The sequence below is a fragment of the Podarcis pityusensis genome, assembly GCF_964106645.2.
Source record: "Podarcis pityusensis genome assembly, chromosome: 9".
NCBI lineage: Eukaryota > Metazoa > Chordata > Lepidosauria > Squamata > Lacertidae > Podarcis > Podarcis pityusensis.
The window spans coordinates 1,776,951-1,802,918 of record NC_138034.1 but is presented as its reverse complement, the minus strand read 5'-3'; the positions used below and the strand labels follow the sequence as shown (position 1 = coordinate 1,802,918).

Sequence of the window (25,968 nt, the reverse complement as noted above, 5' to 3'; positions counted from 1 at the left end):
GGCGAGCTCTGCGCGTGCTCCGTGGGGCTGCCGAAGCCGCCTCGAACTTTGCTTTCCCGCTCTCCTTTGCCCACTTCTGCCCCCACGGAGCGTGCGCGGCTGGTTTTCCGGGCATGCGCGGCAGCGTCGCCCGAAGGCGCGCGCCCGCCACTTCGCCGCACGAGGGAGAAGGAGGCGCGAGAAGCCGGCGGGGAAGCCGGGGCTGGGGCCCGGGGCCGAGCTCTCCTCCCTCGCCGCTCCGGGCCAAGGGCTGGCGGGGCGAGCTGCTGCCCGGAGGAGCGCCAGGATGAGGCGCCGGCCTCTGGGTGCCCCGGGACCCTCCCTCGCGGGGCCGCCCTTCGACTGCGCAGGCAGGCCAGGCCTCTTCCAAAGCTGTCCCAGCCTCTTGCGGGAGCGACTTCCCACAGCCCGCGCTGCGTGAATCGGGGGTCTCTGCCCATTAACAGAGGGCTCTTGAAAGCCAGTGCGGTGTAGTGGTTAAGAGCGGTGGACTCGTAATCTGGGGAACCGGGTTCGATTCCCCGCTCCTCCACCTGCAGCTGCTGGGTGACCTTGGGCCAGTCACGCTTCTCTGAAGTCTCTCAGCCCCACTCACCTCACAGAGTGTTTGTTGTGGGGGAGGAAGGGAAAGGAGAATGTTACCCGCTTTGAGACTCCTTAGGGTAGGGATAAAGCGGGATATCAAATCCAAACTCCTCTTTTTCTTCTCTTACCTGGAAGGAGGGAAAGGCGTGGAAGGCCAGGAGGAGGCGCCGCTGCTGCCCCCGCTGCTTTATCAGTCTCTCGATCTGATTGCCCCTCGCGCTCAGGAGCAACAGCCATTTGACTTTAGGACCCGTGGCAGCAGCAATGGTGGCATGGAGTGGAAAGGGGAGGGTTCAATGGGTTACCATGGGGGAAACGGAGTGGGGTGGGCGAGTGCTGCAAGCAGGGGGAAGTCTCTGCTATACCCATGTTTGTAATGTGATCGGGGGGTCAGAAGGAAAGGAAATGCAAGGACAGATAGTGGCAATTATAGCTAGAAGAATGTGTGCAAAATAAGTACAGTGTCTCTTGCGAAAACAGTAATAGGTGACAAAACAATCAACTTGGCATCTTTAAAAAAGGCATTTCCTCTTCACTCACACAGGAGGGAATGCTTCTTCCAAACGGCACCTCCAGTTTTATTAAGCAACCAAAATTTATTTAATTAGCTGACAGCTCTAAAGAGTAGGTTTTCTGTTTATCACAAACAAGGCAACCCTTCTTATTGCTAGGATCATCAGTGCTTTAGGGTACGCATTCCCCTAAACATTTTGTGAATCTTTGTACTTTTTTCTCGAGTCAAAATGACAGTACCCCTAAACATTTTTTAAGAAAAAAAGCACTGGCTAAGATCACTTTTCAAACTTTGGGTTTCCATGTAATGGGAAGGAATGCAAATTCGGTTTTGTCATTTGCTGACATTTTCCTCCAACACGTAAATCTGCCTCATTGTTCTCACCCATCTGATTCCTGCCAGTACTTCATGCATTCCCACTCATGTTAGTGTCAAAAGAACCAGGAAAAGCATGAGCTCTAGAAAATTCAATACAGTGTTAAGAGAACAACAAACGAGCATTGTAGCCTTGTAAGATCATTGGACTATTTTAGAATTTATGAATGCTAACGTTAAAAATTCACCAAACAGATCTTGGCTTACCTGCTAAGGATGGCTGTAAAGAGGAAAGTTGCTTTTGTTGCTAAGGAGATCTTGTTGAGCTTTGAGTAAACAAAGACAGCTTGAAAAGGCATTCAGTGTGAAAACACAGTTGCTTGCATCTTCTGACATTTCTTGGCTTAAAACTGGTTTTGTGCTACCTGATTTTGCTATCCACCTTTCAAGTACAAATTCTAATGCAGATGGTACATAAAAGTATTTATTGTCATCCTCAGAAGGGCTGCAGCTCAGTAGAAGAACATCTATTTTGCATGCATAAGGTTCCAGGTTGTTAATTGTTGCTAATTAAATTTGAAGATTCATGTTCAACTTCTGGCATCTGTTGCCGCTCACTGTAGGCAGTACTGAGCTAGATGGGGCGATGGTCTAACCCAGGACGGGGGGTGGATTTTAAAGGGGTGGGCATCCAGGAAAAAAGGTCAGCAATCCCGCCCACCATTGGACTCACCTTGGGAGAGTACTTGGAGGTGCAGGGATAACGTTCAGCAGCCTTGGGAGACTGGATACATTGGTGGGGGGAGCATTTGGAGGTGCAGGGAGAGTGTGTTTTGATTCTGCACTGGTACCTCAGTTTTCAAACAATCCGTTCCGGAAGACTGTTCAAGTTCCGAAACGGTCAAAAACTCAAAATGGAAACCGTGTTTCCTGTTCGACTTCTGAGGCGCATTCAAACACCGAAGCATTTACTTCTGGGTTTTCAACGTTCAAGTTCCGAAACGTTTGTCAATGGAGACGTTCGAAAACCAAGGTACCACTGTACATGGGTTTAGCTTCACATGCTATCCCTGGAACATAATCCTGGCGTAAGTTGAGAGTCAGCTCTAACAATTACTTCATCACTAAAATACTTTGAGTCAAGTCATTGTTTATAACTATAGATGACAATATTGAAATCAGAAAAGTAAGTAACTCCTGTGCTGTCTGCACTGCTGACTTGAGGCCAGAGCTGAAGTGGCAGGGTTTTTTTTTTTAATCCTCACAACAGCTCTCTGAGTTGAGAGGTCCTAGAGCATGTTTCATAAAGATTTGAACCTGGGATCACATCCCCACCATGCTCTGTAAAGGCACATACCACTCTGACATGACTAGTTTGCAGACCAGAAATATCTTCTAGGCTTTGTATTAGGAAGCCAATTGCTCCCATGATGTAGAAGAGGCATTGAGATCCAGAATTGCTTTAGCCTTCGAAGTGTAGGCAATGTTTTCCCTAAAAACAGTCTTATCGCAGACCATTTTTTTCTTCATTCAAACCCATCACCCTCCAACTGATCCATCTAAGGCTATACTGAGTTGCAAAGTCTGCGGAAGGAAGCATGAAGTGCTCCAAAATCTCCTGATAGAAGGCTGCGTTGACCCTGGACTTAATGAAGCACAGTGGACCAACACCAGCTGATGACATGGCTCCCCAAATCTCTCTTCTGATGAGAGCAGCTTTTGCATCTCATTTGGAAACCAAGAACCCAGAGTCTGGAGGAAGAATGGGGAGGCACACAATGCCAGATGCTTGAAGTCCAGTGTGAAGTTTCCACAGTATGTGTTGATTTGGGGGGCCATGTCATCAGCTGGTGTTGGTCCACTATGCTTCACTATGCATTTCCTCCCTCTCCGAGTATCTACTAGTATTTTTCGCTCTATAAGACGCACCAGACCATAAGACGCACCTAGTTTTTGGAGGAGGAAAACAAGAAAAATATTCTGAATCCCAGAAGCTAGAACAGCAAGAGGGATCTCGCCTCTTAAGATGTCATATTCTCTTCTGTGGCTCTGGAAATCGCTCCTGCGCATGCCCAGATGCCAGAAATCACTTCTGTGCAAGTGCGATTTCTGGCGTCTGGGCATGCACAGAAGCGATTTCTGTACAGTACATTGGGATACAGCTGGATGCCAGATGGTGTGGGGAACCTTTCAAAATGGATTAAAAAAAACTTGGATTTTGTAGTTTGATTTTTAGCGTTCCTGTGCAATGCAGGTAATTTGTTCCCCTATTTTAATTAGGAATTAGTTCCAAAGCAGGATATAATACCGGCAAAACCCCCGAAAACCCTATGTACGGAAAGGGAACGTGGCGTGTGCGCTGTTTCACCGTGCCTCACGAGACGTTTATTTGCCCCGTTCCAAGCTTGCTCTGCGACGGTCTCGCGCCTTCCAGCCCCGCCAGGCGCCCGCGGCTGCGCCGGGCGAGGGAGGAGGCGGGAGCGCGCGGCGCGGCCTCGCGGGCGGAGGGAGGAGCAGCAGCCCGGGCCGGCGCCGCGGGAGAGAGCGAGAGAGCGGCCGGGATGCGGGCGGCGCCTGGCCCTCCGCTGGCGCTGCTGCTGGGCCTGGTCCTGGGCGCGGCGGCGGCGGCGGCCGAGAGGCAGCACTACGGCGGCGGCGGCGAGCACCGCCCGGACTACGACCGCGAGGCGCTGCTGGGAGGCCAGGTGGGTCGCCCGCAGGGAGGGAGGGAGGGAGGGAGGGAAGGCCAGGCCACCTCGAGCCGGGGGAAGCCGCGCTCTCGCTCGCTCGCTCCCAGCTTGCAGCAGCGCAAACCGAGAAGGGGCGGAGAGGCCGGGGTCCCGGGGCGCCCGCGGAGAATCACCCGGCCCGCGCGCGGGGAGCCGGTCCTGCCCCAGGGCTGGGGGGCGAAGCAGGCGAGCCGGGAGGGCGGGCGGGGTTCCATTGTTGAGGCAGGCCGCCTCCCTCCGCACCCGAAGAAAAACACCCCGAGCTGCGGCACGGAGGCCCTGGAGGGCGGCGGAGGGGGCTGGGGAGCAGAGGGCCTCGCTTTCGCCAGGTGCCCGGGCATCCCGTCCCTCGGAGCTCAGTGGGGTTTACTTCTAGGGGAGGGGGACTGTGACCCCACATACAAAGATGACGCACACCCCCCCCCCCAAATCAGAATAAGGCACTCACAAAAGGCAGAAAAATGAGGACAGTGACCCCCCCTCCTTTGGGGATAGGTAACACAAAGAACTGGGACATAGTTGTATATGCTAGGGAAAAGAAGCAACCAAGGTATTGGTTGGGGCTTCAAGTTGCTTTTGGATCTCAGCAACAGGGTGCACTGTGTTTTCTGTGTGAAGAAATGGATGTTTAGAACTGCTTAAATGAATGCTAGTTATAAACCAGTCTCTCTAGATTAATTAATAATAAGTCAATAAGGTGAATCATGATAATACTATATAGCGCGTCTAAAGAGTTCAAAGTGCTCATCTTGATATGTTTGCATCAACCTTATAAGGAGGGTGAACATTCCCAGGGGAATTGAAGGAGGCAGTGGTGCGACCGCTCTTAAAGAAAACATCATTAGATCCCTTAGATCTATCCAATTACCGCCCGGTTTCGAATCTTCCGTTTCTGGGTAAGGTGATTGAGAGAGCGGTTGCTGAACAGCTTGGTAGGTTTCTGGATGAAACATCGGCTCTGGATCCATTCCAGTCTGGCTTCCGCGCTGGTCATGGGACCGAGACGGCTCTGGTCGCCCTAACAGATGATCTCCGCAGGCAGCTGGATCGAGGCGGGTCGGGACTGCTGATTCTTCTAGACCTGTCAGCAGCCTTCGACATGGTCAATCACGAACTCCTGGACCACCGCCTTGCCGACGTGGGGATCCAGGGCACAGTCCTTCAATGGCTGCGCTCGTTTCTCTCTGGTCGGGGACAGAGGGTGGCGTTTGGGGGGGAATTGTCATCGCGCCACTCCCTGGTGTGTGGAGTGCCTCAGGGTACGATACTCTCCCCAATGCTTTTTAACATCTTTATGCGCCCCCTCGCCCAGTTTCTCCGGAGTTTTGGGCTGGGCTGCCATCAGTATGCCGATGACACCCAACTCTATCTGTTGATGGATGGCCATCCTGACTCGGCCCCAGACATACTGACCAGATGTTTGGAAGCTGTGGCTGGATGGTTACGTGGGAGCCAGTTGAAGCTAAATCCTTCGAAGACAGAGGTTCTCTGACTGGGACGGGACGATAGGGGATTGGGGGGGGCAACTCCCATCTCTTGCGGGGGCGCAATTAGTGCCAGCACCGTCCGTTAAGAGTTTGGGTGTAATCTTCGACACCTCCCTCTCCATGGAGGCACAGATTGCAGCTATAACAAAGGCGGCATTTTTGTCATCTCCGCCAAGGTAAGCAGTTGGCTCCTTACCTCTCTCGCCCTGACCTAGCCACTGTGATCCACGCGACGGTCACCTCCAGACTGGATTATTGTAACTTGCTCTACATGGGGCTGCCCTTGAGACTGACCCAGAAACTCCAGCGGGTGCAGAATGCCGCGGCGAGACTCCTTATGGGGTCTTCGCTGCGAGATCACATTCATCCGGTACTATACCAGCTGCACTGGCTCCCGGTGGAGTACAGGATCAGGTTTAAGGTGCTGGTTTTAACCTTCAAAGCCCTATACGGCCTAGGACCCTCGTACCTACGGGACCGCCTCTGCTGGTATGCCCCACAGAGGAACTTACGGTCTTCAAATAAAAACATCTTGAAGGTCCCAGGCCACCGAGAGGTTAGGCTGGCCTCAACTAGAGCCAGGGCTTTTTCAGCTGCGGCTCCAACCTGGTGGAACGCTGTGTCACAAGAGACAAGGGCCCTGCAGGACTTGACATCTTTCCGCAGGGTCTGCAAGACAGAGCTGTTCCACCAGGCCTTTGGTCAGGGCGCAGCCTGACTCCCTCCTTTGGCAGTCTTTACAGAACTTTAGTTTATGGTTGCCATCAATTTTTATTTTAATTAATTTTTATAAGGTTTTTAGAATGTTGCACTATTTTAGTGTTGTTAGCCGCCCTGAGCCCGGCTTCGGCTGGGGAGGGCGGGATATAAATAAAATTTATTATTATAACATTCTGCTCTTGCACAGTTCCTATTCATGACAATGGAGCTTGTTCCAGAAAACGTTCCCTTGGGTTGTGTACTTTGGAGTCAGATTTGCCTGCCAGATTTGCCTGCCTGAGGTTGCTCCTGCATCTTGCCTTGGGGTGGCTGTGCCTCTGCATAAAGATCACTGCACAAATAAACTTAAGTTGCCACCAAATATCCTGTAAGCCAGAAGTGAGGCACCTATCACACTCCAGATGTTTCTAGATTACATCGCTGATCATCTCTGCCCATTATCCATGCTGGTGGGGGGCTGATGGGAATGGGAGTCCTGCAATATCTGGAGGTTCACAGATTCCCCCCCCCCCCTTGTGGAACAACTCCTTCCCCCTGGGACACACAAACTCCTCATTCAAGTTTACAAATGCATATCACTTACATCAGTTGCCATTCAAAATCAGGATGGCAGGGCAATTGAAATATTGCTTTCCCCACACTGCACTGTTTCAGTGTATGGTTTTATGCAAAGAAGGATTTCTGATATTTCTGATACTTCTTTGGAGGTCTTTAAGCAGAGGCTTGACAACCATATGTCAGGAGTGCTCTGATGGTGTTTCCTGCTTGGCAGGGGGTTGGACTCGATGGCCCTTGTGGTCTCTTCCAACTCTATGATTCTATGATATGTGATGTGCAGGACCAAGGCACTGGCAATTGCCTATTAATTTGGAATATCCTTGATGCTCTCTTTCCTTTCCATACATGCTGTTTTGATGATGCTCTTGTTCCAAGCCTTAGTGTCTGCTAGATCCTGAAGCACGAAAGAGATTGGTAGTGGCAGTTGCCATTGCTGGAGAGCACTAGGTGGCAAAGATTTTTGGACTGCCCCTTATCTGGCACCTCAAAATAGGACCTTCAGATGATGATGATAAAAGAGGGCATGTTTGTGTAACTGGTAAGATTTCAGATGATGAAACAGTTATTTAAACTATTTCTAGCCAGTCTGTTGCCTACTTGCTAGAATCTCTCATCTCCTCCCTGTGCAATTATTAGGCTGGATTCTGAGTCTAACAGCAGCTGTAATTTTAGATGAACCAGCTGGAATAAAGTGATATATACCACAGCTTTACTCATGTTTACTGAGAACAGACTCCCACGAGAGGTGGTGGACTCGCCTTCCTTGGAGGTTTTTAAGCAGAGGTTGAATAGCTAGCTGTCATAGAAGCTTCAGCTGAGATTCCTGCATTGCAGGGGGTTGGACTAGATGACCCTTGGGCCCCTTCCAACTCCAAAGTCTCACTGAGAGCATGCGAGTAGCCAAGGCCCCCCCAATCAAGTAAAACAATAGAAATACTTAACTGACCAATCACGGTGGTTCTGCCCCCCCTAACAAAAGTCCTGTCCTTCCTGTCATTCTTACTCCCAAGCCCCGGGTTGCAGCCTTAGCAGTCAGGCAACTTTCCCCAGTTTTGGGAAGGGGCCCAACAGTTCCTTTTAGTGAGCAGCAGCTGGGCATTTGATGGTAGGAGTGGAGGATCCAAAGATGTTTTGGATCAATGGGAAAAAAGGACTGACAAAACCCGGGACCAGGAGGAAGGGACGCTGGATGAAGATTGGATTGTTTTTATTTCTTTTTTTCTTATTACCAGGATTGTTTTATAAAATGGATGAATGTTAGAAAAATGTTGGAACGAAATTACTTGGCTCTAGTAAAAATGTTTAAAGAATTAGGTAAAAATATTACAGTTGTGAGAAGTCGGTAAAAATAAGATTTAAGTTTAAGTTTTAAGGTTTTCTATAAGACAAGATGAAAATAGATTAAGGTAATGTAAAGACAGAATATTATGAAATATGGAAAGGATTTGCTGCGATAATTATTAACTAGGACACAAAAAAAGGGAGGAGGAGGAGGTCAAAGAAAGAAGGTAATGAGAGTTGAGGATTTGAGAATGATGGATTTGTTTTTGTCTGTTTGCGGTGTATTTTTGTTTTTTGAATTTGTATTGTTGGATGTGGTTTGTTTTTTCTTTGTTTTTTCTTTTTTCTTTTTCTGCTTTGTTTTTTCTCTGTAATTCAAAAAATTTTCAATAAATATCATTAAAAAAAATTAAAAAAAAACAAAGATGTTTTGTCTGCTGAAAATACCTTCTTTGACAGCACGCCAAAAGTGATAAACCCACCCAGATTATGTGCTCATTTTTTATAATTTCTTGTTCCCTCCAAAGGAAGAAGTGGAAGAGTTTGCCAGACTGAGTCCAGATGAGCAGCAGAAAAGATTGAAGGGTATTATAAAAAAAATTGATGTGGACGCTGATGGCTTTCTCACAGAAGGTATGATGTTATGAAAAGAGTATTTACCAATAATTCATGAAAAAATATAGACATTGTACTATATATAAAGATCTTTACATCAGCTTGCAGCAGATATGAATCCTAACCAAACCACATAATTCAGCTGTTGGGTAGCCCAAGGGTGGGCTTCTTTGTGGGCCTGCAGTCTGACTACTTCACTCTGGCCAGTTAGAATATTTCCTGAACTTCAACAACTGCTCAGCAAACGGCTGGAGGATGAGAAGCGAGAGGACAAGCTGGCGGATGACCCGTCCAATACAGGTGCTTCTGTATGAATGCACTACATAAGCTTGAGTTGGCCCAAATAATATATATGGGGTGGAGGTTTCAAGATGGCCACCGACCTCTGAGTCTAACACATTCGCACTAACTGCAACTTACCAGATGAGACAATCCAGTTGAGAAACCGTTGAGAAAACTGCTGGGATACGAGAAGTGCTGGGCTGAGAGAAACGCTGGGTGAGTCAGTGTTTTACCGATAAGGTGAGGAAGAAAAAAACCGAAAGAATTAACTCCCCTCCATTTCATTGGATGTAACTCTTTGTGGGACTCTGCGCAAGATTAAGACTTAAGCCTTTGCTCCATTGTCTCCCTGAGTGGTTGACCAATATGGTAACACAAGGAAGGCATGTAAAATCCTGGGAATTACGCCAAACTTTACAAGTAGCTCTCCTGAACCTCGGAGAAGACAAAGGAAAATCACAAAGTTTTTCCTTCAGGAGAGTAAAGAGAAGGCGAGCAAGCTGATACAAGATGAAGTATCCCCTATACTTCCTGCGTTGGACTGGTCAATACATCTTAAAGGGGACATGAAGGAACCTAGGAACATAAGTCCTTCAATAAATTGGCCCTAGACATGGCCTTGGCAGAGGACATAAACAAGGCCAATCTGAGAAATAAATTGGGCTTAACCTATACAGAGGCATTCTTTTGAACTAAGCAAAAGCCCACCCAACAACAAGCCATTTCTAAAGGCACACAAGCAGAGGAGAGAGACACTGACCTCCACGATCAGCTTCATATGGTTTGCTTAGAATTAACCCTCATCAAAAACTTTCTTACAGTAAGCAATGGGCTGCTTACAACAATGGTGGAAAATTTTACAACTCGAGAGAGTTTTAGAGCCAAAAGATACTGAAAGGACATCTAGACAGACACAGCCGGTAATCACTGCATTGGCAAAGGAAAATACTGAAGAAATCACCAAAAGACTGTATAACAAAAAATCTAAAGCACTGAAGAAAAGTAAAAATATTAAAGACTTAAAGAAGAAGAATAAAACTCAATGTGCATGTAAAAATCAATTACAGAAGCTTTACATGTTGATACCAACAGATTCCACTTTGGATACAAATAAGCCTGCATCAAAAGCTCAGAGGGAAAAAGGGGAAAGGAAGAAGATAGTAGCAAATGCTGCTAAATCACAGCAAATGTTAGAGAAGGAAAATCCGACAGAGGAAAATAAAACAGATGCCTCAGTTGAGGTTGCTGCTTTGACTCCAGGAGGGAAAGCACCTGGGAACGAGGGAAACGGAGAGGATACTGTCCACAAAACTGAACTTGACCCAACAACTGATTATCCAGAAGCCCAACGTGACTTTTCACCAGGAAAAAGGGTGGAATTTGGTGATGATCCCACAAAAACTACCGCAAATGATCCAAAACTGAAAGGCCTCCTTACCCAGGCAGAACGTATAACACATCTGCTGCTTATTCTAGATAAGACCTTACCAGGAGCAAAGAGGCCCGATGATACTGTCTTCATAGAATATCTATACTATGACAGTGTTAGGGCATGAGCAGTGGTTACTTTCAAGGACCCAGATCTAGCCAACTTTATTTATAAAATCAGGGAGTTTTTTTTAATAATAGACAGGCTAGAGATTATAAGATTTTTCTAAAACGGGGCACCAGTGGCATCCTTTCTTGGTGATGTGGCTGTCGAGTGCAAAGATAGAGATTCTCCGAAACCAAACAGTGATGAAAACCTTATAGATTTGAATTGGACCCAGGAATCCTTCCTCCTCTATTATAAACAAGAGACATCAAAACTAGAATGGAAGACTCCACCTACACATAACCCACAATACTCTGTGATCAAGTGGATAGAAAATTTTACTTCAGAAGAGAAAGCCTTAATGCGTCAATATTGGACCTTGCCAACTGTGGCCCAAAAAGAAATCTTGGAAAGGCTAGACTTATGGAGAAGCAACACAGAAGAAGAAACGGCCTTAAAATTAAAGGAATTTAAGTTGCAAGTGATAAAGGAGATAAAAAATGGGAAAGGGAGAACAAGTCCTGGGAAAGCCAAGCCCAGAGATGTGATGGACGATGGTACAGTGAACGGACAGATCACTCCCCAAAATGACCCCACATTACAACGGGTTACGGCAGAGATAAATCTGTTATCAAATAATAATGTACAAAGTAAAAAGGAGGAAAAGGAAAACTTATTTCCTCCTGCGACCAAAACAATTCATAAGATGTCAAATCCTGGGCTCTGGACAGAAATGAGATACCTAGGAGGAAATTAGATCAACACAAAAGGAAATTACTCCATTGGCCAATTTAGAAAGGAAAGGCCCAGTGATTACAGGTGTGAGTATAATATGTCCAATGACCAAAACGATTGAATATCCAGATGCTACCTTGAGTAAAGAAACAATGAAAAATAATGATATTGAGCTGCAACAAAAATGGGCAAACCTTAAAAATACATTGCCCTGGGATTGACAAGGATTAAATTGTCACAAAACTAAAGCTAAATTAAATTGCCTGAAAGATTGTGAGAATTACCTCCTTTCTGCTGCTAAACAGCTAAGAAATGAAGACTTTTACCCGCCACAGACTACTATTTCCAACTGATTTGTGATTCTAGCAGAAAGGGACAAAGTCGACCCTCCAGAAACTACTAACGGGGACAGGGTGAGTTCTATAAAATGGGCCCAAAAGGATGCTGCTCCCTGGGTGGGTCGACCTAGGCCTGGGTATAAACATGCCATTGGAAAATGAGACCCTGGAAGAAAATCTCAAAAAATCTTCACAGACCCCTTCTGAGCAAGAGCAAAACATGACCTGCATGAGGTCACTCTTCTAACTTGGAATGTGGCTGGATGGTTTGCATCCACCAGAGAGCCTTGCTTTAAAGACTTCCTCTCCTATCATGACAACATCATGATCCAGGAAACACCGACTGTGGATGAACTACTTGTTGTGTATTGAAGTTCTCGCCCTGGCCACCAGGGGTATTGTGTATATAGTTTTCACTCAGGTCCATGTCAGTTAATATAGGTGGGAAACCCTGGAGTGTTTTTGTTACAATGTTGACAGCCGCCTGCCTATAAAAGCAGGCCGGCTCAGCAGTTCAGTTCAGTTCAGTTCCAGTTTACTATAAAGAACCACTTGGAGAAATCTCTGTGCCATCTGCTATGTCCACCCACTACTTAATACTACTACTCAATGGATTTCATTCATTCTCAGCTGGGGCAGAACCAGGGGTAAGGCACAGAAGAGCAAAAGGGGTCCTGGGGGGTCCTAGTCTCCACTACTCGACGTGCCATTTCAAGCCCCCCCCCCCCCAATTCAAGTCATATGCCATGGCATTGTTAATCCAGTCATGCGCTGTTGGTAATAAATGCTTATATGCCACCAATGAGGCAGAATCCTCAGATCAGAGTCTTGTGGACTGATCTGGAAACTTATATAACTGACCTTATCCTGCTCAGCCCAAATGCAATTGTAGTTCTGAGAGGGGACCTCAACGCCAGACTGGGCCATAATGACCACTCACTGTATGCACGGCACAAATGTCCTCCTCCCAACCTTGAAGCTGATGGATTCCTTCTCACTCGCAGCTCAAAAGATCAGAAATCAAACTTCGCAGTCCTCTGCTTGGCTCAAACAGCATTTAGGCTAAACCTCTACATTTTAAATGGTGCCCTTGAAAGTGACTACCCAGCTGAATTCACCTACCTATCTGGCTCCAGAATGAGTGCTATAGATTATATGTTTCTAGGGACCTCCTTCCTTATGTTAAGACCCTAGAAGTTATGCCTAAATTTGACAGTGATCACTTCCCAATTCTCCTTTAGCTAACAGCCTTCACCCAAGTGATACATACTGAGGACTGCTACCAACCCTTCCTAATGCCAGCAGGAAGAACTTACCGTCGACCCAAGTGGACTCCTCATCTAAGCCAAATGATAACTGAACTACTGGCCTCAGATCGCCTGCAGTGCCCTGATATCTGCTGTCTCTCCTGATGCACTCTTGGAGAACTATAACACCCTTATGCAAGAGCCCCACCAGCACCTAACCTGGAATAATAGCACACCCTTGAGACAACAACAGCACCACTCCAAGCCATGCTTTGACAAGGACTGTGTTAATGCCAGAAAAGTTCTTGCTGCCACTTACAAGGCTTATGTATCCAAGACCAAACCAACAGCTGCAATGGTCCTCCTCCAGCAGGAGAGATACTACAAGTACCTTCTGGCACGAAAGAAAAGGGATGCCGTGAAGAACACGTGGACACGACTTATCCAGGCAGCCAAATCCAATGATTCAGCCACATTTTGGCATATTACATCTAGCCCACAAAGCAATGGCCCAACCATGGTGGACTTTCACATCCCGCCAGAGACCTGGGAGGCTCACTTTCAGCAACTCTACTCAGACACCTCTGCTAAAAGTGGAGGCTCTAGTCAAACTATAGAGAATCTGCCTATGTGGGCACCAGTGATGGTAACAAGAGATTAACAACCTGGTAGCTCAGCTAAGACTGGGGAAGGCCCCAGGGGAAGACCTAATTCCTCCAGAGGCCATTAAAAACAATATGGACTTCTGGGCCCCTATTCTGGCCTCACTCTTCACCTGCATTGACACCCATGGCCGAGCCCCCAAGGACTGGGGGCTTGTAATCATTGCCCCTATATATAAAAAAGGGGGAAAGGATGATCCTACAAACTACAGACTGATTAGCCTCCTTAACGTAATTAGCAAACTTTACGCAAGACACCTACAATGGAAATTCCACGACTGGATGGAACAAGAAAATATACTTTCAGAGGAGCAAGCTGGCTTTAGGGAAGGTCAGTCCACTATTGACCTGTGCCTAGCACTCCATCATCTCATTGAGAAGTATTCCTCCCGCAACACAACCTCCCTCTTTGCTGCTTCTATAGATTTCAAAGCAGCACTTGATTCCATACTCAGAGCTAAACTGGAAAAAAACTGGAGGCCATCTCAGTAGATCCACGTCTACTCCATTTAATTTGTATGTTACATGAAGGGACCTCAAAAAGTAAGATGTAACCCCTGGGGCCATCTCACCAATGCCTTTGAAATTGAGCAAGGTGTCAAGCAAGGCTGCATACTGGCCCTACTCTTGTTTAATTTCTACATCAACTCCATGGTGGGTCATCTCCATAGCTCAAACTTCCACTCCCCAAAACTTGCTGGAAGACACATCCCTGTTCTGCTCTAGGCAGACAATGCAGCAAAGCTTTCAAGAACACCCATTGGCCTCAAAAGAGCACTGAGTGCTAACACTGTATTGCAAGGAGGACTGGCCCCGCTACAACACACAATGTTTCCAGGTTCTGCATAGCAGTGTTCAAAATTCGTTGGATGATGACCTGTGCCACAAACTAGATTTAATGAACACTCATATCAGGGTGCTCTGTAAATTGATAGGCATAGCCTTTTATATACTAACCTTTTATGCTCTTCCACATCCATTTAATGATCCCAACCCTTCTTTTAGATTCTTTAAGCTTCTTACAGTTTTTTAGATATACTTTCTGTTTTAATAATTTTAGTTTCCCAAAATGTTTTACAGATTTAAAATGATTGTTCCCCACCCGACTTATGCCTCTCTATGACTGTAATAAAGATTTGATGGATACATACGGAGTGAAATAGTCTTGCAACATTTAATCAGCAAATTCTGTGTCTGCGTTATCTTTTTTCAGTCCAAGGGCTCATCTGCACTATATATTTAGAGCTATCACTTCAAACAAAGTTTGTTAAGGGTATTGAGAGTCGTTAGGGTGCCCCTATTGCCCTCACATAACTACATTTCACATCTCTGGGATGAGGAATTGATTGTAGAGCCACACTGGGAATTGTAGCTTAGGGAGGGGAATGGGGCACCCCAACAACTGTCGGCACACTTGACAAACCGCAGCTCCCAGGATTCTTTGGGGGAAGCCATCGCGGTTGATTCCCTGCCTACTGAGAGCAAGCAGGTGCCTTCCCTGTACTCTTGGCACCTGCTGCAACCATTCTTGTTTAGACAAGCCTACCAAGATGCTTAGAAAGTTGAGGCAATTTGAATCTGTTTGTATGTTTTAAAGTATGGTTGTGATTTTTTCCTGATTTCACTGTTTTACCTTTTTTTAAACTGCTTTGAGGGTTTTCCCCTACAATCAAGCAGTGTATAAATTTTATTTTGCCCAATAGTTTTTATTAGTTTTCCAAATTTTTGGTGTATAAATGTTATGAAATTGAAATGAAACATGCTATAATAGTATTTTAAATGTTTAGTGCAGGTGGGGCACCATTTGTTGTGGAGGTAGCATGAGGGTTGCATCTGTGCTTAAAGCAGCCTAGACAATGCTGGCTTCCTCTTAATATTTATGGTGGGGAGGGGGGAATCCCTTCACCTCCTTATGTTATGGGGAATCTCCACAGGTGAGCTGAGTTCATGGATCCAGCAATCTTTTAAGCATTACGTTGTAGAAGACGCGAAGCAACAGTTTGGTGAATATGACAAAGATGGAGATGGATATGTATCCTGGGAAGAATACAATGTTCAGATGTATGATCGTGTAATAGACTTTGATGATGATACGACTTTGGAAGATGCCGAAGAAGAATCTTTCCGGCAGGTGAGACACCATGTGTTTTCCTATAGCTCCAGCCTGGAACATCTGTTGCCTCCCTTGGTCAAGGCCAGCCCTGTGGATGAGAATGCCACAAGTTCAGAGTATGAGAGATCCTCTCTAAGTTTTCTAGCCATTGCACTAATTCCCCCTTCCTTGCCAGTCGGCTTGACACAAGGAAAGAATAATAATTATAACTTGCATGTAAACAGTTTTTTGTAAAGTTACTCATCTGTGTGAAGCTTTTTAAAAAATTAAGTGCTATGTATACTAATATGACACATTGTACTTCATAGGTTTCCCTGACAGATGTGGCATTTGCTTACATAATTTTGTAGTTTCTGTATTTTCTCATTTTACATCACTAATCACACTCTGACTAGATCCTTTATCAACCCTCTTTTAGCTAGATATAAGTTATGATGAACTTCTAACACCTCTCAGTGTATATAAGATTGATCTTGTAACGTGTATTAAAATAAAAGGAAAAGCAGGTTAGGTTTATGTAGCTTGAAACTAATGAATACAATATGACTTCCGTTCATGTAACTGTTATTCCCCAAATTGTTTTCTAAGCTCCATTTAAAGGACAAGAAGAGGTTTGAAAAGGCTAATAGGGATGGAAGTTCTGGCCTGAATCTGGATGAATTCATTGCATTTGAACATCCTGAGGAAGCAGAATACATGAAGGCAAGTTTTGAGAGAAAGTGGCTACCACGGGGAATGCTGTTTGTTCATTCTTCAGATCCTGAGGGACACTATAGGGATGTACAACATACAGATTTTTCTGAGTAAAACAAGCTTCTCCATAGCATTGAAAATCCACCACTGGGCTTTTACATACGCAGGAAAGGTGGTGGCGATGATGTTTCTTCAGACTGCAATCCAGTGCTCAGCCGCTGGGGGGCAGGATTTCCACTGAAGCCCATGAGACCTCTCTCTCTCTCCAGGCCGGGGCCTTGCAATGCTGTGTAACAGCTGGGGGCAAGCAGTCCTGCATATGCCACATTGAATCGAAGGGGAGAAATCAAGGAACCCTCATTTCAGTATTTGTTTCTGATGCTGTCAAGTTAGAAACCCTTATAGCTGCTTCATGTAAAAAAAAGTGTGTGTTCTTGAATGGCCCTTCCTTTGCCCTCACCTCAACAAATTTTAGCATGGGAGAATATTCAGTATCTTCTGCACCATTTGTGCACCTTTTAGTTCTATCTCCTGTGCTCTCTCACTTGCTTAGGACAATGGTTGGACTTCACTAACAAAATTATTTACCTGAGTACACAAGTTCAAACTGTGGTCTTAGTGCAACTTGCTCACTTATTTGGATGATGATGAAACAAGTTCTAAGGAAAATGCAAATACCAGAATGAGCATTCACTGTGTTGGTGAGAATTTGCCCAGCTACACAGTGCGTTCATTCTTGTCTCTTGTATTTTTACTTGGAATTTAGTGCACCTCATCTAAATTAAGAATCCTGTGAATTTCTGCAGGCGCTTTAAACATTGTTGGTTAACTGGCCAAAGTTACCCGACCTTTTCTCTCCCCGCTAGGAGTTTGTAATTCAGGAGGCTTTGGACGAACATGATAAGAATGGCGATGGATTTGTGAGCCTTGAAGAGTTCCTTGGTGACTACAGAAGAGATCCAAGTGAGTGGGCGGGGAATTATGTTAGAAGTGTCATAAATTCTTTGCATTGCATTTGCAAAGTACATCTGTCAAGGCCCTTAATTTTACACAGGTGTTCTCCATAAACTTTCCACTCATCTTCCCTTTGGCAACTGGTTGGTTTCTGAATAGCAGTGACCTTGTGTGCCTTGTAAATGTGGGAAGGTGAAAGGAGATTTAGCTTCTGCAGTTCTATGATTATTGCTGTTCAGTTTGTAAGTATTTAAATAGGAATCTGTCCATCTCCTTTTCTATGGCAGTAATGCTCTTTGGCCCTAAATCTTTGGAGTAATGTGGGGAGTTAATATAAGCTGTCTGGTTTTTGATACAGCAATATCATTTTTTTCAGAACTGAACTGAACTAACAAGAATATAATTTGGGGGGGGGTTGCCATCAGAAGGTGTTCATTCACATTTAATGAAAAACACCCTTGTTGAGTCAGTGGGTGATAACCAGCATTGCACACGCTCAACTCCCTTCCTCTGCCATGCAAGCCCCTCCATCTCCTAGGAAGGTCCCCCAATTCTCTACCACATTTTTTTCGGCGGGGTGTGTGATGCATAGGATGTTCTGAGAAAGTGGAAGTCCTGCTGCACAAGCGGAAATCAGAATCTGTTCTATATTGCCCATACTTGGTAGTTTTGCTTGTCTGCTGTGATTCTGGTTGCTATAAATATTTATGTAACCTGTTCTCAGTTTCCAGTAGGTATGCTGTCATCGACATAGTGGTTTTTTAATTATTTGCAGATTTAACAAACTAGAGGAGGAAGAGAAAAAAATAATTAAACCAATAAAATAAGGAGTGTGTACAAGCAGTCCCTGTTTACGCAGGGGTTACGTTCTGAGGCACCACGTGCGTCGGTGAAATCCTGTATGATTGAAACCCATTGAAAAAGCCTGCAAACACCCCATTCTGCCCCCGCCCTCATCCTACCCATTTTGTGACATTTCAGTGACTTTATGATGTTTCCGGGTCACTTGTGGGTTCAGCGCAATGCACAGTTGCACACACATCAAACGTGTGTAAATGGGGGGGGGGGGCTTCCTCTATCTAATCCAGGAGTAGGCAACCTAAGGTCGGGGGGGGGGGGGCAATCGCCTACTGAATCTGGCCCGCAGTCAGTCTTGGAATCAGCGTGTTTTTACATGAGTAGAATGTGTCCTTTAATTTAAAATGCATCTCTGGGTTATTTGTGGGGCATAGGAATTCGTTAAATTTTTTCCCCAAAATAAGTCCAGCCCACCACATGGTCTGAGGGTCAGTAGACCAGCCCACGGCTGAAAAAGGTTGCTGACCCCGATCTAATCTGTCTATACACCAATAGTAACCAAACAGTCCCTCATCCATTCACATCATGGATACAGTAACATACATCTTAAGTTAACTTAAATGTTTCATAAAAGCCTTCCAAATGTCCAGAAAAGGATCCACAAGGTAATGACAAAATTCATTCAGATACCGCAGTCAGACCAGAAAGTGTGTACACTGGACAGCCTCACGTCTTTTGCCTCAACCCGCCTTTCCCAGTGTTAAGCCTCCAATATCTCTCTGTAGTAGACGGTACCTCCCTATGCCAGAGGTGCTGAGTTGAAATAATAATTATCTGTATTATTCAGATAGGTTAAGAGCATAAGCAAAAGATCCTATGGGATAGTGTATATTTTGCTGATAAATTTTTAGAGACTTTTTATCAATGAGGTTTAAGATTTATTGTTACGTTGCTTTGGTTGTAAATCACTTTGGTCCTCACTGGAATGAAATGTAATATATGAATTGTTTATTTTTTAAAAATAAAAATAATTCAGATATTTTTATTTAATTAAATTTCCCCACAATGCTCTTTTTTTCTTTTTTCTTTTTTGCATTATACCAAATGGTAGCCTTTTTGGCACATCCAACATTTGGAACATAGTTTTCATTTTGTTAATAATTGCCATGACAGCATTTTTAAAGTTTCTTCTGATACTGTTTCAGAAAGCATGGTTGCTTTTGCAGTTCCTTTATTTTAACTGATGGTATACAAAGGAAAGAGACTTAATCCATGTGAAAAATTGTGTTTAGCTGCCAGTGAAGACCCAGAATGGATACTTGTGGAGAAGGATCGATTTACAAATGATTACGACAAGGATAAGGATGGGAAACTCAACCCTAAAGAGTTATTAAGCTGGGTAGTACCTAATAATGAAGGTATTGCTCAGGAAGAGGTAAGAGTTTATGAACTTGATAGCCAGACTTCAATCACACAGTCGCAAATGTTCTGAGTCCTCCCTGGAATCCGTTAGACTTTAACACACCTAATTGTGGCTCAGCATTGTGACAGCCTACTCTAGCAGTAGTGGGGGAGGCCTCCCCCGTTTGGCCTGCAAGGCCATTTTGGCCAGCCTGTGCCCATCTAGTGTGGAGCAGTATACCTAAAGGAGTGTCCCCATCCTCATCATTCGGTGTGGACACTGAGGTCCAGCGCTGAGGGCCTTCTGGCGGTCCTCTCAGTGCGAGAAGCGAAGTTACAGGGAACCAGGCAGAGGGCCTTCTCGGTAGTGGCACCTGCCCTCCCTACCAGACTTTTAGAAGACATCTGAAGGCAGCCCTGTTTAGGGAAGTTTTTAATGTTTGCTGTTTTATCGTGTTTTTAATACAGTCAAACCTCGGATTCTGAACACCTCCGTTTTGGAACGTTTTGGCTCCTGAACGCCAAAAACACGGAAGTAAATGCTCCAGTTTTCGAATGTTTTTCGGAAGCTGAACATCCGACGTGGCTTCCACTTGAGTGCAGGAAGCTCCTGCAGCCAATTGGAAGCTGTGCCTCAGTTGTCAAACATTTTGGAAGCTGAACAGGCTTCCAGAACAGATTATGTTCGACAACCAAGGTTTGACTGTATTCTGTTGGGAGCCACCCAGAGTGGATGGCGAAACCCAGCCAGGTGGGTGGGGTATAAATAATAAAATTATTATTATTATTTAAGCAGGTAAAGATGCAATTTTCTGCTGAAAGTGGGTTTATCTGATCCTTGACTTAGGCAAAACCCTAGAATCATAGAATCATAGAGTTGGAAGAGACCACAAGGGCCATCGAGTCCAACCCCCTGCCAAGCAGGAAACACCATCAGAGCACTCCTGACATATGGTTCTCAAGCCTCTGCTTAAAGACCTCCAAAGAAGGAGACTCCACCACACTCCTTGGCAGCAAATTCCACTGTCGAACAGCTCTTACTGTCAGGAAGTTCTTCCTAATGTTTAGGTGGAATCTTCTTTCTTGTAGTTTGGATCCATTGCTCCGTGTCCGCTTCTCTGGAGCAGCAGAAAACAACCTTTCTCCCTCCTCTATGTGACATCCTTTTATATATTTGAACATGGCTATCATATCACCCCTTAACCTCCTCTTCTCCAGGCTAAACATGCCCAGCTCTCTTAGCCGTTCCTCATAAGGCATCGTTTCCAGGCCTTTGACCATTTTGGTTGCCCTCCTCTGGACACCTTCCAGTTTGTCAGTGTCCTTCTTGAACTGTGGTGCCCAGAACTGGACACAGTACTCCAGGTGAGGTCTGACCAGAGCAGAATACAGTGGCACTATTACTTCCCTTGATCTAGATGCTATACTCCTATTGATGCAGCCCAGAATTGCATTGGCTTTTTTAGCTGCCACGTCACACTGTTGGCTCATGTCAAGTTTGTGGTCAACCAAGACTCCTAGATCCTTTTCACATGTACTGCTCTCAAGCCAGGTGTCACCCATCTTGTATTTGTGCCTCTCATTTTTTTTGCCCAAGTGCAATACTTTACATTTCTCCCTGTTAAAATTCATCTTGTTTGTTTTGGCCCAGTTCTCTAATCTGTCAAGGTCGTTTTGAAGTGTGATCCTGTCCTCTGGGGTGTTAGCCACCCCTCCCAGTTTGGTGTCATCTGCAGACCGGGCCCAAGACAGAACCCTGTGGCACCCCACTAGTCACTCTTCTCCAGGATGAAGAGGAACCATTGATGAGCACCCTTTGGGTTCGGTCAGTCAGCCAGTTACAAATCCACTGAGTGGTAGCATAGTCAAGACCGCATTTTACCAGCTTCTTTACAAGAATATCATGGGGCACCTTGTCAAATGCCTTGCTGAAATCAAGGTAGGCTACATCCACTGCGTTCCCTTCATCTACCAGGCTTGTAATTCTGTCAAAAAACGAGATCAGGTTAGTCTGACGTGACTTATTTTTCAGAAATCCATGCTGACTATTGGTGATCACAGCATTCCTTTCTAGGTGCTCACAGACTGTTTGCTTAATGATCTGCTCCAGAATCTTCCCTGGTATTGATGTCAGACTGACTGGGCGGTAATTATTTGGGTCCTCTCTTTTCCCCTTTTTGAAAATAGGGACAACATTTGCCCTCCTCCAGTCTGCCGGGACTTTGCCTGTTCTCCAGGAGTTCTCAAAGATGACTGCCAGTGGTTCTGAGATCACATCTGCCAGTTCTTTTAATACTCTTGGATGCAGTTCATCTGGCCCTGGAGACTTGAATACATCTAAACTAGCCAAGTATTCTTGTACTAGTCCTTAGTTATTCTGGGCTGTGTTTCCTTTGCTGAATCATTTGCTCCAAATTCTTCAGGTCGGGCATTGTTTTCTTTATCGGAGAAGACTGAGGCAAAGAATGCATTGAGGAGTTCAGCCCTTTCTGTGTCCCCTGTTTGCATTTCACCATCTTCTCCTCTGAGTGACCCCACTGTTTCTTTGTTCTTCCTTTTGCTACGAACATACCCATAAAAGCCTTTTTTGTTGCTTTTAACCTCTCTAGTAAGCCTGAGTTCATTCTGTGCTTTAGCTTTTCTGACTTTGTGTCTACACGTGCTGGCTATTTGTTTGAATTCCTCTTTGGTGGTTTCCCCCCTTTTCCATTTTTTGTACACATCTTTTTTTAATCTTAACTCAGTTAAAGGTTCTTTAGATAGCCACGCTGGCTTCTTTAGGCACCTTCCATGATTCCGTCTCATTCGTATTGCCTGAAGTTGTGCTTTTACAATCTCCCTCTTAACAAACTCCCAGCCATCATGAACTCCCTTTCCTTTTAGTATTACTGTCCATGGGATCTCACCCAGCACTTCCCTAAGTTTTATGAAGTTGGCTTTCTTAAAGTCAAGAATTTGAGTCCTAGTATGCTTGGCTGCTCCTTTCCGCTGTATAGTAAACTTCAGAAGAGCATGATCACTCGCGCCTAATGATCCTTCCACTTCTACCCCACTAACCAGGTCATCAACATTGGTTAGGACCAGATCTAAAATGGCTGTTCCTCTTGTTGCTTCTCCCACTTTCTGGACAATGAAGTTGTCTGCAAGGCCAGTGAGGAATCTGTTTGACCTTATGCTCTTGGCTGAGTTTGACATCCAACAAATATCCGGGTAATTGAAGTCCCCCATTACTACTATCTCCCTTCCTTTTGCATGCTTGGCCATCTGTTCCAGGAAGGCATCATCTATGTCCTCCGTTTGGCTTGGGGATCTATAGTAAACTCCCACAATGAGGTCACTGTTATTCTTCTCTCCCTTCATTTTGACCCAAATGCTCTCACTTTGGCTTTGAGGTTCTAAATCTTGGATCTCTTCACAGGTATACACATCCCTGACATATAACGCCACTCCTCCTCCTTTCTTGTCTGGTCTGTTTCTCTGAAATAGATTGTATCCCCCCATTATTACATTCCAATCGTGGGACTTATCCCACCAGGTTTCAGTGCTGCCTATTATGTCATATTTAGTTTGCTGTACCAAGAGCTCAAGCTCATCTTGTTTATTTCCCATGCTTTGCGCATTAGTGTACAGACATTGAAGTCCATTAATCATTCCCCCGTGTCTCTTATTTAAGGATTTTCTCCTCCCACCACTAGGTCTGCGTGCTGTTTGCTCCATTTGGTCTATGGCATTTGGATGATCATCTTCATCAGTTGATAGACTCCTACCTTCAGGAGCACTGTCTCCCTCCCCCACATTAGTCAGTTTAAAGCCCTCCTGATGAGGTTTCTGAGATTTTTGGCAAAAACATTTCTCCCAACCGTTGTGAGGTGCAGCCCATCGCTTGCCAGAAGTCCATCTTCAAGAAACTGCAGTCCGTGATCTAAGAATCCAAACCGTTCCTGTTTACACCATTTGCGAAGCCAGCTGTTCACTTCCACTATTTTTCCCTCTCTCCCTGGACCACGTCGTTCAATTGGGAGGACAGATGAGATGACAATTTGTGCATTTAATTGCTTCAATTTCCTGCCCAGTGCCTTTGCGACTGCCACTGCACAGGCAACCTTCAGATTACAGCCCCCGTGCCTGCAAAACCTTGTGTCCTAGCTTGAGTGATGGCAAACCACATAGGCAACAGAAAACGCCTCACCTGACATCAGGTGATTGATAGGTAGGCAGCTGTATCTAACTGTTAAGATGGCCTGAAGAGATTGGTGGAACCTAAGCATCCGGGTCTCTAGCAAAAAATAACTCCCCAGCTCAGCACTATAGATTTCTTTACTCCCTGCTGCAATATCTGAGCAGCATAGAGATTTTTGGAGGATGAGACTTTAATCTGGCAATCCAACCCCTACCCCTGGCAACACACCAGTGTAATATGGACAGCCAAAAGCGAATGCAGAAACTACTTGGATTTCTCCTTTCCATCACATGTTTTTATCATATTTACACAGCAGATGATACATTATTTCTGTGAAACTCTTTACAGGTACCGTACAGTCTTTTCAAATAAGAAAGACAGACTGGCAGACAAGAGATGAATTTGTGAACTACTTTAATGCTTGTTAATTTTATTCTCTAGGCTGTCCACCTCATTGAAGAAATGGACTTGGATGGTAACGGAAGGCTGGCAGAGGCAGAGATTCTTGAGAATCCAGATCTGTTTCTCAACAGTGAAGCCACAGATTATGGCAGGCAGCTGCATGATGAAAGCTTTTACCATGAAGAACTCTAGTTTCCAAGAGACTCTATTCTTTGTTCCAGAGTTGGATTATTTTTTTATGTGTTCAGCTTTGAAGACAGCAACACAGTAATATACTGGTGTCTGCAGCAGTTTCTGCATCCCTGGGTTTCTTTGTACATTGCCTTCGATGTTTTAGCCTCCATAATTTTGGTACTACAAACCTATTGTACTTTTAAAGGGAGCAGAAGCCTTCTCCAGCATTTCATGTTTTAGTCCTGCTTTTTGAAACATACTTGAAAAAATGCAAAGATGTGACTATGTGATAGGATAGAGAATACCACTAGTTTGTGTTAGATTTTGGGAAAGAGGAAAAACTATTACGGTGTTTGTTTCATCTTTGTAAGAATCTTTCTGTATGAATATCCAGAAGGACTAAAGCCTTACATATTTGTAAGGTTTCTGTGTATATTAACTTCTGTAGATGGTGTTTATAATCTGAGAATCTTATTTTTGCAGCTAGATAGCAATTATTTTTACTGTAATGATAATCGCTTTAGAAAGTGTATTGTATTTAAGTAAGAAACAAACTTTAAACACTAAAGATTAAAAACTCAAAATGTCCTCATTTTTTCTTGTCATTCTTGCTATGACTCCCTTAACTAGGGCTAAATTAATACATTAGACCCACTATTCTCCCAAAAGCACACAACGTGGTTTACATGAAATAAATATAATGCTGGGATACTGATACAAGCTTTAAAAGCCAACATTGGTTTGAAACAGCAAATCAAAATTCTTTAAAGCCCTGTTAACTACATGCCTCTGAAAGCCTTGTTTTCTCCAGCCACTTAAAAGAAAGTGGCAAAGGGACCAGGTGAGTCTCTTAGGAGCCTGTTCCATGTCCACAGTATCACACTTCACTGTTGCTATGTATTCCTTGTCATTTGTTAGGATCCTAAATGCTTAACTTGAAAGTATATTTGTATCAAGCCAGGATTGTATTTCCCAGTGATTTATGCTAGATGTATGTGCATTTTAGAAACTGCCTGCTAAATACCAGGCAGGTGCAATACCTGTCTTTCCAACACCTATTTAAGATCTTCCCTTTTCCATCAAGCCTTTTAAGTGGCGATTTTTATCCCAGTTTGTATGTATGTGTACTGGATTTGAAAATGTTTTTATTGTTAAAATCGCTTTGGATTGCTCTGTGGGAAACAATAAATGAAATAAATAAGTTCAAAAAGAAAACATGAATCAACATGGAAGTGCTGTGGAAGTCTGGTGGGCACCAGTCACAAAATGGCTGCCGTAGGGGACATGGCATAACACAACAACATCAGGCTTGCCCTGGGAAGGAAGCTCTGTCCTTCCGGCCCTGATTGTGGAGATACTGATTCTGTTGCTGTACAGGAAAGAGTGTACTCTTATGCACCCAAAGACCACAGACACGCATGTCTTTCTCACCCGTACATTTATCTCTGCCCAAGAGCACAGACCAGGCAGGCAGATGTGTTTTCTCTCTCGCCCAACCACCCGCACCCTCTCACCCACTAGAAGTCTGCACTAATTTCTTACCAAAAAATGAGACAAGTGGCATCCTCAATTTGCCTTGTATCTCAGGATATAAAAACTTTAGAAACTTAACTTTTTCCCAGTGGAATCTGGAGATTATGGTTGTTACTGA

General features: G+C 44.8%; 1 protein-coding gene across 1 annotated transcript; it reads left to right on the top strand.

The window, feature by feature from the left end:
- Positions 1 to 3,954: 3,954 nt before the first annotated feature.
- RCN2 (reticulocalbin 2) lies at positions 3,955 to 24,909 on the top strand. Its single transcript, XM_081021607.1, has 7 exons — positions 3,955 to 4,119; positions 8,717 to 8,822; positions 15,537 to 15,733; positions 16,304 to 16,417; positions 17,275 to 17,371; positions 19,453 to 19,595; positions 24,183 to 24,909. Exons 1-7 carry the CDS (start codon positions 3,976 to 3,978, stop codon positions 24,333 to 24,335), a joined length of 954 nt encoding a protein of 317 aa, XP_080877733.1. The 5' UTR covers positions 3,955 to 3,975; the 3' UTR covers positions 24,336 to 24,909.
- Positions 24,910 to 25,968: the final 1,059 nt, after the last annotated feature.

Coding starts and splice junctions, on each gene's coding strand:
- RCN2 (XM_081021607.1), top strand. CDS start 3,976: ATGCGGGCGGCGCCTGGCCCTCCGCTGGCGCTGCTGCTGGGCCTGGTC. Junction 15,734..16,303: donor AAGAAGAATCTTTCCGGCAG/GTGAGACACCAT, acceptor TTGTTTTCTAAG/CTCCATTTAAAGGACAAGAA. Junction 16,418..17,274: donor AGGAAGCAGAATACATGAAG/GCAAGTTTTGAG, acceptor TCTCCCCGCTAG/GAGTTTGTAATTCAGGAGGC.